Genomic DNA, 12,558 nt, shown 5'->3' with positions numbered 1-12,558 from the left:
AACACGGTAGAAGACCGAGTCTGGCGGTTCGAGTGCAAACCTGTGCCCGGCATCTCCCGCTTCGACGAGGCCTTCTGGTCGTCCTGGGTGAACGAGTACAGGCGCGTCATGAACTACCAGTGTCCGTACAACGCCATCGTCACCGGCTTCAGAAGCGAACACAGCGGCAACGACCGCAAGTGGAAGGTGAGTTTTTATTTTTTCCTTGCTTTACAGGTTCGTAATACGCGCATGAATGCAGAGCTTTATAGAATTCAAGCTTTGCCTTCGATTTTGTGGATCATGATGAAAAGAAGAAAAGCACTCGCAGCGTATAGATATGTTAGAATTTTAAATAGATATGTTAGAATTTTAAGATAGCCAACGTGATCGATGTTAACTCTGGTCATTTGATACATTATTAAAGGATTGCTAATAAAGACTATTATCATATAGCCGGACGGCGCGGACCAATCAGAGGCCCGGATACCCGTGCTGTTATTTCCCGATAACAGCACATGTGGTGTTATGGCGGAATAACAGCACATGTCGTGTTATGGCTGATACCATTATGTTATAGGGTATAGGGGCATGCGACTCTTTCTGTAAACCTTTGTAGCATTTTTCTGTCCAATAAACTTTTTTGTTTAGCTTCATTTAAACTACAATTTGCATTAAATGAAATTATCCATATTGTTTTAAAGCGTATAATATATTCGAATGTATTTTTATGTATGTATATATATTAAAGCTGTTGTATTTCAAACAGGAATTGTGTTGATTGACAGTTTGGATAGGCTATATGATAATAATTTTAATGCACTGCCTTTTCCTCGTTGTATATGGTGTCATAACTGCATGGGCAGCTGCCATAACCACCTCATAAACCACCTCGTTCGCTTCGCTCACACGGTGGTTTATTCGGTGGTTATGGCAGCTGCTCATGCAGTTATGACACCATATACAACTCGGGGCAGTGCATTAACCCTTTATTATAAAGTGGCTCGATACATGCCTCTATGAGTCTATCGTCTTAGCGCTGCTAGCTAGAAAGGTATCGAACATTGTGTACATATCATGTTACAGCTTGTATTTCATTTAATGACTGGAATGTTGTATTCAAACATGATTTCGAATTTCTTCTACAGATGAAGTGCTCCAAGGTGTCCGGTATGACGACAAAAAACCACGCCCATTCCCTCTATGCAAATGAGTTCGACCTACCCGGTGACTACACCGTGCCCAGCGGGTACTACCTCAGGGGCATGCACAGTTTCCACGATGGCGGCCGCGGGTAAATAAAAACACCATTTTTACACGCGTCCCCTTTCTCACCATCATTGGCGTTGTAACTACATATTTTTGTTTATTTGTTTTTTTGTTGTTGTTGTTTCTTCCTTTTTCTGTGACTTTTTTCTGACAGTGTCTTGTTGTTTAATTTCCTTAGGGACCGACGTTACCAGTACCAGATCTGCTTGATCGAGCTGCCCTAGGTTCAGACGACACCGCCTGTAAAAGTGGTGAAAATATGCTGCATTCCATGACCAGTCTGTGTCACAATTCTTTTCAAGCTATCATTATCATTCATTCCGTTTTTTAAATACTTATGTGGCGCCATGTAACAACAAAATTAGTATTTTAACCTATATTTTTGGTGTTTAGACTGACAGACTTACATGTATGTAGTAACTTAGTAAGTCAGGGATGGTAGTATTTTCTTCCAATAGGTAATCACATGTTTTGAAATTAAGATTTTATAGTCCACATAAACTGTATTACATATAGCAGTAATACTTCTAGATCTAGCAACCATACGAAGTCAATTTGACACTTTGTCAGCACGAGTGGCTAAAGCGTAGAATTAGAGTGCGGTCACATTCGTCGTGCGAATAGGATCGTCGTGCAATTATAATGGCAAACATTGGGCGGATCGTCACGCATATGTCATATAAAATTCAGTCGTCTTGTTACTGAAAGGGTCGTCTTAGATCATTTTAGTGGTTAGTACACGGTCTGAAGTGTCACAGTCCGCTTAAAAATGCGACATCAGAATTGTACGACAACCTTTAGGAATCCTATAGCGGTCCGCGTGCTGACTGTAACTTCTAACCAGATTACTCTCACACTGGGAGGAAATGTCACCAGATAAAGATATGCTAGAACTGAAATTTGAATGTGAATGTAACGCATACCTGAATGGTAACAGGCAATGAAATGTATATTGTTTTCATAAAGTGCATACTAAAGCGTGGTTTGATAAATATGTCGTAAAGGCATTATTTTTTCGACCTTATCAGGACTACAAGCCAGTATTTGGAGTAAATTAGTTGCTAGATATGTGTGAAACTTTTGTTATTTTTTCAACCTTATCAGGACACCAAGCCAGTAAATTGTACATTGGAGTAAATTAGTTGCTAGATACGTGTGAAACTTTTGTTGTTTTTTCTTGGTCAGTTTTGAATAAAAATTCTTTTCGTTGCAACTATATGATGTACACGTCTTTTTTGTCCATATCCACTCCAACCGCATGCTGGCAACGACGTTTCTGTAAAGAGTTTTCTGTCACTGCTGTAATTGTGTTCTCAAAAGGAAATAACTGTTATCTGATATTTTGATTTATAAAAAATCATTTTGATTCTTCAGTTATGATAGTACAGTACATATATTCGTCTGTTTCTTATAGCTTGGTAAACAAATTTATAAATCTATCAGAACATCAATGATTATACCCCAGAGTACAGCTAGAAAACACGAGCGTGTGGTACAAAAACTAATGTAGGCCACATGATGATAGCGCGCGTATTGATTGTCGCCTGATTTTGGAGAGAAAAAAAAAAATTGTTGCCCTAGCCTCTGACGGTAGCCAACAAGTCGAAAATAGGCAAATATATCATAAACGTCTACCAGTTCAGAGACCAGAAGGAATCCAGCAAACTTGAGGCACAATTTCTCGCGTATGATGGCAAGTGTTGACAGTATAAGATTTTCCATCCCATATGAGTCCCAGTAGCTGCCTATGTTGGCTTTTCCACACATTGATGTGAAGACATCTACAAGGACAGGTACGTAATACTGTTAAATACAGGACCTGTTGGTTGTGATATCAGGTTTAGTTGCCTCAATTTTTGTTTAACAAGGTATATGGTCTCAAAATTTGAAAATGTAGGAATCTTGTTTTTTTTGCCCACCTTGTTTTTTTCGCATTAGATTTGGAGTCTGCTGAGGATGTCATCCATAACCTTGCTGTGTCCTTACTGCCAACAACGCATCTCTGGGATTGACACCGGATGTTAGCTTCAAAGTCATTGAACTTACAGACACTGCAAAAAAATAACCGCCGTTTCCTCATAAAAACTCGGTACGGCCAACCGCTGGCGAACAATGACATAATCCACCCCTTCTCAGAATGCGGAAAGAACCTGGCAAACGTGTATTTGAATAACGCAAGGACCTGAAGAGATTTAGTTTGCGGCACAGACAGGCACTTTGGGCGGATCGTCGCGCATATGTCATACAAAATTCAGCCGTCTTGTTAATGAAAAGGTCTTCTTAGATCTCGACATGGCATCTACGCTCTTCCGTGCTCTCCTGGCTATCGCCGTGGTTGGACTGATAGTCGGACTGGGCGACTGTTGGCTCCGCCGACGTGGCCGAGGAGGAGGTCCCCACAGCCGCCGCCGGTCAGAATCCCGACCCCGGCCCCGGCCCCTCTGCCCGGACCCCGCGAACGTCCTGCCGGGTGCCCAGACTACCTGGGACAACACCTTCACGTTCCTGTGCCCGGATTTCCAGGTCATCAGGCGCGTCCAGAACGCCTACTGCACCGCGGCTAAAGACAGGATCTGGCGGTTCGACTGCGAGCCGATCCCCGGGGTGTCCGTCTTCCATGAGCTGTTCTGGTCCGGATGGATCAATGATTATGACAGTGTGATGAACTACCAGTGTCCGTTTAACGCCATCATCACGGGCTTCAAGAGCGAGCACAGCAACAGACGGGAGGACCGCAGGTGGAACGTGAGTTTGTTCGCTCGTTCTTGTCTTGGATTTTGATTGATCTCAAAAATACTATGTACAGCGCTCAAGTTTTGTTGAGAGCGCCTTGTGAAAGAGCCCTGCCACTCTGCCTCGCAGTCTGTTGTAAAAAAAAAGCTTATTTCAAAAGATCCTGAAATTTTGAAAGATGGGGCCCTTTTTCGGCGCTTTGTGGTTATCCCATCAACCTCAAAGTGTACTTTTGGACGGCATTTATCTTTTGAAATTGTGCCAATTTTTTAAACATGTGTGCTGCGCCAAGTTTATTAACGAGCAAAAATCGCTGTGGAAACGGGGATAAAAAGCACATACTGTGTCACAATAATATAAATTACTAGTATTTCTAACTATTTTTGTGCTTGTATGACATATAACGTTGACTGCATTTCATATACTAGTAAATTCTTAACAGAATAATTAATAAGAAACAGGTGGTACTTAAATATGATATATTCCCCTACTATCAAAGGTCCGGTGCTCGAAGGTTTACGGAATGGTGACGTCTAACAACGTCCTGTCCAACTACACCAACGGCCTAGGTCAGCCGGGCGACTTCAACGTTTCTGACGGCTTCTACCTGAGGGGCGTGCACAGTTACCATGACAACGACTACGGGTAAGCTCACAAAATTTTTCAATCACTTTTTGAATATTTTTAATGCTCGTCCGGCGGCCTTCACTTTAAAGGGAAGAGAACTGTAGAAAATGTAGTGTTTATCTAATGCCCAAAGTATTTGATTTGAAATTTTGAATATTAACGGACGCTGTGGGCGACTGTCTGTCGGTTCCCTTGTTTAGCACCATGAAGTATTCGCCATGTCAAATTCTTCGCCGGACATCTGGAATGAAATTGTCACATTTCGCATTGCACATTGTTTCTTGTGTTACAACTTTACAAACCAGAGTCATTCTTTGCAATCAGACAAACCGTGCAATTCGACCTGTGCTTTTATAAACGATGTACGCTGAAATTTGTCTTTTGCCCTCCCCAGGGACCGCCGCTACCGCTATGACACCTGTTTGATCAGCCTTCCCTAGGTCCAACCAACTTAGCCGAGTTCATCTCTGACGATGCTACACTGAGCTGAGAGAGGCTTCAAAACAAAAACAAAAGCAGTAGTGATATCTTGTGTAAATGATTGAGCACTGAAAATAAATTTGGCGTCTTCAAGAGTGTTGAGGTCCTTATTTTTGTTCTTCATTGAGTATGCCAAGCGATCGAAGCTGCTTAGCATGCTATTAAAAGTAGCTTTTACCTGTCGAATTTAACATACATTCCTTGCACCGGTTTTAGTGGAATAGTAAATGGGGATGAAATTTCATCCGTTCCATGACTTAGTCATAACGTTTTGATCATCAAACATTGAGTAGGTCAAACTATGACCCCTCGGCGAGGTGAAATATCCCAGAAGCCACCGGGACAATCCAAGATGGCTGCGCCCTGTAGACGAGGCACGTTTCTGTTTACATTTTCCGCACGGCGTTTTCCTACCTCTCTCTCGCTGTTTCACTCGTTTAAAACATCGCATTGTATACCAGAACGATCCTTAATCAGTTCTAGTGTTACTAAAACAGAAATCATCGGAAAACACGTGAAATTTAGGTGTAAAACTTTGTCCGAAAGAACCACCGCCCACCGCCGGTGTTTTTCGTCTGCTATCCCGGACAGCGGCTCTGGCGTTAAGCCCAACACCAGACCGAAACCAAAGGTAAAATGTTATGTGCTGTTCATCAACATAATCTACATTAGTTGTGATGATAAGGAATTGATGGCGTAGTACGTTGTATGGTGTACCCATAAGTTCACAGACTGACACAGATAACCACACCCCTCCCCCTTACAAAAACCTATATAAGAAATCCTCCCTAGCCGTGGCGACTCTTGATTCGGGCTTACATTGCCCGAATCAAGAGTCGCCACGGCTAATCCCTCCCCAGCCTTAATTTCTTTCGTATCTGTGTTTGAATGTTGTCATGCCAAAGTTGACTACGTTTGGGACTAGAACATAGTGTCTATGTACAACAAGAGGTCAAATCTAGCCCGAGTACCAGATTCTATATAGTTTACCAGGATACTAGCCAAATGCGGAATAGTCTGGATAAGCTCCAATTAAACTGTGTGATTATGATGTCATGCAATAACATAAACATTAAACTCCTTATGTCCTTACAGGGACTTGTGTACAAATCAACCTCAACAGATCCATTTGCGAATCTGGCTTTTGAAGACTGGTAAGTCTGTTCTCATCTGGAGTGTGTATGAAAATGAATGAGAAATTACTATTAAATTCAGAATTTTAATATTTTTAACTCGGGTAGCATGATTGACTTGTACATGAAAGTTGAACATTATGAGGCCTCTCAAATTACCACATTTCAGGTTGTATGAGAACCAAGACTTCACAGACACAGATATTCTGCTACTCTGGAGAAATGAGCCTACAGTAAGTATGGAAGACTCCTTTGTTCAGCAAAGACCAATCCTGATCAAATCAAAAACATTATTTATTACAAACATTTCTCATATTTATGTCATCTTTTTTGATCAACCATGATATATCGGTAGTCATTGTCTGAAATGTTCTATTTAACTGCTTCGACAGATGTGTTAATAAAAAATAAGAATTGTCAGTTTTCAATAATGGTTTTTGAAAATTGCTACGGAGTACGTAGTCCCTAACAGTACAATGTCTTGATACCCAGGTTGTGATTGGTCGTCACCAGAACCCCTGGGCTGAGTGTAAAGTGAAGAGACTACAGGAGCAGGGCATCCACCTGGTCAGGAGGAGAAGTGGAGGGGGAACAGTCTACCATGTAGGGAGAGCTTTTTGGCAACACCTCAGGGGCAAGCCTAATAGTATAATGGTGTAGTACATAATCACTCTGCAAGAAATCTAGGAATTACACCAGAAGTTCCACACGCATTGACAGATAATTGTGATTTGTGGAATGTAAATAGCTTAAATGATGATTGCCATTATTACATATATTATGCAAACAAGGATTAAAAATGTGAATAATGAATGAGGATATTTTGTTATGATAAGATATTAGTAAATGATGGGAAGTTCATACTTGCAGTATTTGGATAGGCCTAATGAGACACCATTGTACCATCATGATGATTTTAACTATAACTAGAGGTCGGAGATCTCATGTCTTCGTCAGAGGTACATCGTTCTAGAGAAATTAACATGCGTATTCTTCACTCTTTTTAACAATCAATTTGGTCTAAAGAACAAAAGAATCTCTGTACTATTTTTATGGTACAGAACACCCTGAAACGGTTTGCCGCAGATTATACAGATGCGTCGTCACCCGTGTTAGCCCCCCCCCACGTTATTTGAGTTTGGACTGTTACTGGAAAAAAACGTTCAAGAAATTCTTACTGTGTTGAAAAGTGTCACAACAGCGCCGCAAAATATAATAAGAGAAGATGTTATAAAGGAAAGAATCAGAACGGGGTGACTACTGCTGTTTTGTTAATTTGTCTTTATGACAAATAGAAGACTTGTTTCTTGTGTTCTTTGTGTCCTAACATTTGTACTTCTACAGTTAGTATATTCCAAATCTAGGCATCTCGTTTTTCGGCCCTTCGTGTTTTTATTGCGCGCTTGCCTTAAATTCAAGGTAATTAGATTTAAGGTCTCCAGTGGACGTCATCCATAGCAATTACTTGGTGTGGCCGGCCGAAGAAAATAACCTGACATATGTCCAACCTATCCTCCCCCTGCTGAAGTTATAGTACAATCCCTCAATGTAACGTCATCTGATCCCATCCCATTATGGGGTTCCCCGGCTATATCCAGCTGTCGGCTGTCTCCAAGCAGATGTAGGTGGGGATTTCTAAACACAAAAGGTCCTATTACGGGGACATAACGACCTCCACGACTCTCATCTTTGAACTCAATCTTGGAGACCATCACAGTAACATGCCTATCAAATTTCATTAACTTCCATCCACACATACAAAAGTTATCCTGCTCACAAGAAAAATTAACAAAATGCCCCCTGTAGTCACAACGAAACCCCCCACGATGCTCAGTTACGAACTTAACCTTGGTCCCGACAATAGTAAGCACCACACCAAGAATTATAATCAACATTTTACAAATACTTGAGTTATCTTGCTAACAAGCCACAAACACAAAAGGTGCACTAACGTGACGCACGGACCCCCCACGAAGCCGAAACTTGTACTTGACTTTGGCCTCAACAGCGGTAATCTGCCTGCCAAAAATCATGGACGTCGAATGATGCCTTCCAGAGTTATATCGCAAAATCCGCAGTTCCCCACACTCCGGCGAGACAATTTCATAGTCCTTCTGACGAAGACAAAAAGGAGCCAAGTTGCCCTCAGACAGCTCATTAAAGCTTTTGTATCCCAACAGGACTTGGGAAACCTGAATGTGACCTTCATGACCTCCAGAGACACCTACAGAAGAAAACAGAACCTTCAGGACCTGGTGACAGCACTGAAGGGGAGGTGGCCAAGTCTGGACCTGTCTGTCAACAAGAGGGATGACTTAGTACTCAAGGACAAGTACAAGGTACAATACTACAACCTGTCACAAATGTCATTCTTGAGATACATGTATATGTGATCCTGTATCTAATGACAACCGATGACCAATACTAAAAAGAGAAAAAGGAGAGACTTAGTTTCAAAACTTGAGAAAGGTGTTTCTATGTCAATAAGTGCTTTTCAAAGATCTCTGTCTAAAGTGCACATTTTTCTCCTTCTTGTATTAAAAGCTGTCAGGAACTGCTGCCAAGCTGGGCCGTAAGACAGCCTACCATCACTGTACCCTGCTGTGTCATGTCAACACACAAGTACTGAAGGATGTCCTAGTCTCTGGATACGTAGGTTATCCGCTGTGTTACTTTTCATTTTCTATTTCAAACAGATTTGTGCAATGACAAAATTGTTAGGTTACAGTATTTCCATTCTGCATATTACACATGACTTTCAGATATACTTATTATTACATAACACAGAAAAATATTAATTTTTTTTGTCTCAACTTCAGGATGGCTTGAAGACCACTGCCACTGAAAGTATAAGGTCAGAGGTCATAAACTTAAACGAAGTGGACCCTACCATTGATACTGGAGTTTTAGGGGACACCATTGCTGAATATTTCATGGAAAATCATCAAGGGCAGATGAAACAGGTGAGGTATAATTTTTTTGTCAAGCATTTTTAAAATTAGCATTTTTTGTGAAGCAATCTCCAACATGCCTTTCCTTTTTTTCCCCAGGTATGTGATGTGGATCCCACCAGTGAGGCCCTGTACCCAGGTATTGGAAAAATTACAGAAGAACTGAAGGTATGATGAAGTGATGTATTGTGAAATGAATTTTAGTTAACACCTGTCTTCAAAGCTAGAGCCAAAGTCCTTTTAAAAGTGCTTATTAGAAGTGAATCTTGGTCACTCGGATTGGTCAGGAATGTCATGTTTCCCACAAGTTATAGCTGAAAGGACTAGAAATAGATGCTAATGACTGAGAAAGTCCAGCATACTGAAAGCATGGTAAGGATGGGATATGAGCTTTAAATCTGAGAATTTCTGTGTTTTACAATGTAGTTTGTCTATGCTGATACATTGCATAAAGAGAAAGTCAATCTGGAAGACTCATTTTATTTTCCTTTCAGTCTTGGGAGTGGATATATGGAAAAACACCTCCTTTCAACATATGTTTAAGAAAACCTGTCAACGGACTAGCTGTGGTGAGCTACAAAGTTTCAAATTTTGATATTTGTATTTTTCACATTGACCAAGCCACTAGTTTCTCTTATTGTTTTCACTGGGAGGTTGTCATCAGCAATGTTCTAAAAGCACAATTCCTTTATTGTTTTTTCCCCAGCCATTAGGTGTGTACATGAAGGTTCAGAAGGGAATCATAGTAGACTCTTACCTGGAGTGTCCATTACTGTGGGTGTCAGAAGGACTCATCCAGGACATAGGCTACTCCATGAGAGGTATGGCTGCAGAAATGGCTGCATATTTTTAATTTCTCTACCAGGCTTCTGAGGTGGCTGGAAAGAGTAGAACTTGGCCAAATACTAGTAGACAGATAACATGCCAGGGAAGTTAATCCACTAAAGGAGTACAGTTAGTAGACTTTAGCAGACTAACTCCTTTGGCAATGTTATCTGTCATTTTGACCAATCTTCCACAACCACTTCTGAAGCCTGCAGCTGGTAGAGGCTTGTTTCACAGCTATCCATATGGGTTCCACAAGGCACTATGAGGACCCTATACTGCTGACACTATTGTGGAGAGTTATGTTATGTAAATAAACTGTGTATAAAGTCGAATTATGTTACATGTACCAACTATAGAATATTTTCCATGCAGGAAGAAGATTCCGTTCTGTTGATGTCCAGGCAGGCCTGGAGAAGTCTCTACAATCTTACAGGAGAATGTCAGACAATGAGCGGCAGTTTGCTGAGAGACTCTGTCAGTTCATTGTTAACAAACTTGTGTAATAATGTCTAATGTCTGCGCGCCATATTTGGAGTTAATTATGACATGTAGGATGGTCTGTGGCTCATGAAGAAATATAAAATACATGTAATTATAATTTTGGAATTAATGGTGTTACATTTCCTCTCTTTGTGTTTTTTAGATTTTTAAATTTGTATTGACTTAAAGTATGAAGCCTTTTATGAGCATTACTTTGCAGCAGGTAACACTTTTGAAAATCAGTCATGTTAGGGGGATAGGATTAGTTGCTACAACACAAATCAACTATATTCCCAGAGTGTGACAACACATGGCCTGTTAGTGAAACACGTAAAACTCTCCAGATCCATAAAACAAAGTTATTCACCCAAGAGATGAAATTATTTAGTATCTCTCAAATTAGCTTCGGTACCGATGACCTCAGCAGTATGTGACGACATCAGCAGTTTTATGGAATGACATTCTCTCTGACAATATGAATTGCGCACTAGTCCTTACAATTACTTCTTGTAACTGACTACTGTACTGAAGTAGGCAATTACTATACAAGTGAAGAATCCCTGCCACTAACTGATCAGCTGAATCACCACTTTTTCAAGCAACGTTTCTGTTAACGTCCATTTAGGAGGTTAAATTGATAATAGCTGCAGTCTCGCCACCAAACATATTAAGATCTTCAATCACAAAAGGAAAGTATGGGCCAGTATAAGGGTCCCTCCTTCACCTATCATTGGAGGGGCAAAATAATGAAATACTGTACATGTATCATGTTACTCGTTTCCTGCTGGAAACTATAAATTCTTCATGATGGACACCGATGATTAAATGATGAGATGCACACTCGTCAAGACAAACGCATGCGTCATAACACGTCATCTTCACGATACCTGCTAACACATCAGCAACACACTCGGGCTAAGCTGACGTTATCAAGAATCTTCCCACAAGACCCATTCTCAGGCACATAACCATGGCAGAGGTAAGTTCAACTTCCAAGTTTCTTGCTAACCCTTGTCCTTGAGCATTAGAAGTATGCATTATAGACTTCTAACAAGTAATGTCAAACTTCTAAACCGGTCAATTATGGCTAGTGGAAATGGGGTAAAAAACATTCTCAACTGTGTAGTGGTGTCCCCAAGTATAGTAAAAGGTACACGGTTGGAAAAATGCACGGTTGAAAAAGGTACACAGTAGAAAGTTACACAGTTTAAAAAGGTACTACATGTACACGGTTACAAAGTTGCACAGTTCAAAAAAGATGCACAGTTAAGATGTTGCATGTTTCAAAAAGCAAACAGTGCATGGATGTCAGAACACTTCCATGGACCTGTTGTTTGTGTTAGGCTGCAGAAACCCTACAGGAAATACAGGTCATGCCAGAAGAAACACCTGAAGAAATGCCTACAGATAACCCACAAGAACCATCACAGGAACTACGAGACAAGCCCAAGGCCTCAGGAGGAGGTGGTGGTGGACTGTTTCACCTGATGAAGAAACTGACAGGCACAGAGAGCAAGTCTAAGAGCAAAGGGGTGAGTACCAATCACACAGGGAACAATCATGACTCAGAAAAGATTCTCAACATATTTTCAGGTTGTTTATACCAATGATTTGAAGAGAAAATTTGCAGCTTATGAAATACTAAAATCATCTTATACATGTAACTTGTATCAAGCTGATGAGGGTACAGAAGTGTTGTTTTATGAGAAATTGATATCTACACAGTGATATAAGATTTATGAAGAAAGTACTGTTACTACCAAAGAATAGCATATAGGTAATTGGAATGTATGTCATAAATATTCTATAGACTGAGAAACACTACATCTGTTCTAAACCCTTACTTAGGAAGCAAACGGACAATCTGACAAGTATGCCCAGAAGATGCTTGAAAAGGCTCAGGCAAAGAAGAAGAAGCAGCAAGAGAGAGTGAGTGACTTACAGAACTTTTGGTATTTGTGGAAAATTGCTTAATCCAAATTTTCATCTTCAAGGGATGCTTCTGTATTTTGAAGCAACTTCCAAATCATAATTTTCTTCTAGCCTCCTTTGTGACGGCGATGTTACTTTTTGGGGGG

At 40.7% G+C, this 12,558-nt stretch overlaps 3 protein-coding genes across 3 annotated transcripts in view; all 3 read left to right on the top strand.

The window, feature by feature from the left end:
- Positions 1-6: 6 nt before the first annotated feature.
- Positions 7-2,464, top strand: LOC109475659 (dermatopontin-like). Its single transcript, XM_019776415.1, has 3 exons — positions 7-186; positions 1,128-1,273; positions 1,427-2,464. Exons 1-3 carry the CDS (start codon positions 109-111, stop codon positions 1,470-1,472), a joined length of 270 nt encoding a protein of 89 aa, XP_019631974.1. The 5' UTR covers positions 7-108; the 3' UTR covers positions 1,473-2,464.
- Positions 2,465-3,449: 985 nt separating this feature from the next.
- Positions 3,450-10,600, top strand: LOC109475615 (lipoyltransferase 1, mitochondrial-like). Its single transcript, XM_019776333.1, has 13 exons — positions 3,450-3,993; positions 4,481-4,626; positions 5,572-5,719; positions 6,184-6,242; positions 6,391-6,454; positions 6,714-6,824; positions 8,402-8,560; positions 8,766-8,873; positions 9,041-9,184; positions 9,272-9,340; positions 9,667-9,741; positions 9,879-9,993; positions 10,373-10,600. Exons 1-13 carry the CDS (start codon positions 3,541-3,543, stop codon positions 10,501-10,503), a joined length of 1,782 nt encoding a protein of 593 aa, XP_019631892.1. The 5' UTR covers positions 3,450-3,540; the 3' UTR covers positions 10,504-10,600.
- Positions 10,601-10,980: 380 nt separating this feature from the next.
- LOC109475614 overlaps positions 10,981-12,558 on the top strand; it is a 2,550-nt gene continuing 972 nt past the window's right edge. Inside the window, exons 1-3 of the mRNA XM_019776331.1 lie at positions 10,981-11,459; positions 11,824-12,012; positions 12,329-12,409. Of these exons, the coding sequence (XP_019631890.1) occupies positions 11,451-11,459; positions 11,824-12,012; positions 12,329-12,409 (279 nt within the window). The 5' untranslated portion in view covers positions 10,981-11,450. The remainder of the gene's footprint in view (positions 11,460-11,823; positions 12,013-12,328; positions 12,410-12,558) is intronic.

Source organism: Branchiostoma belcheri, unplaced genomic scaffold (genome assembly GCF_001625305.1).
Source record: "Branchiostoma belcheri isolate BF01 breed outbred unplaced genomic scaffold, Haploidv18h27 scaffold34, whole genome shotgun sequence".
Lineage (NCBI taxonomy): Eukaryota > Metazoa > Chordata > Leptocardii > Amphioxiformes > Branchiostomatidae > Branchiostoma > Branchiostoma belcheri.
The sequence above is the reverse complement of the archived record's forward strand: the minus strand, read 5'-3'. Positions and strand labels throughout refer to the sequence as shown.

Excerpts from the sequence above, each read along its gene's own strand:
- LOC109475659 (XM_019776415.1), top strand. The coding sequence starts at position 109 with ATGAACTACCAGTGTCCGTACAACGCCATCGTCACCGGCTTCAGAAGC. Across the intron at positions 187-1,127 it reads GCAACGACCGCAAGTGGAAG|ATGAAGTGCTCCAAGGTGTC; the intron begins GTGAGTTTTTAT and ends TTTCTTCTACAG. Across the intron at positions 1,274-1,426 it reads TTCCACGATGGCGGCCGCGG|GGACCGACGTTACCAGTACC; the intron begins GTAAATAAAAAC and ends TAATTTCCTTAG.
- LOC109475615 (XM_019776333.1), top strand. The coding sequence starts at position 3,541 with ATGGCATCTACGCTCTTCCGTGCTCTCCTGGCTATCGCCGTGGTTGGA. Across the intron at positions 3,994-4,480 it reads GGGAGGACCGCAGGTGGAAC|GTCCGGTGCTCGAAGGTTTA; the intron begins GTGAGTTTGTTC and ends CTACTATCAAAG. Across the intron at positions 8,874-9,040 it reads ATGTCCTAGTCTCTGGATAC|GATGGCTTGAAGACCACTGC; the intron begins GTAGGTTATCCG and ends TCTCAACTTCAG.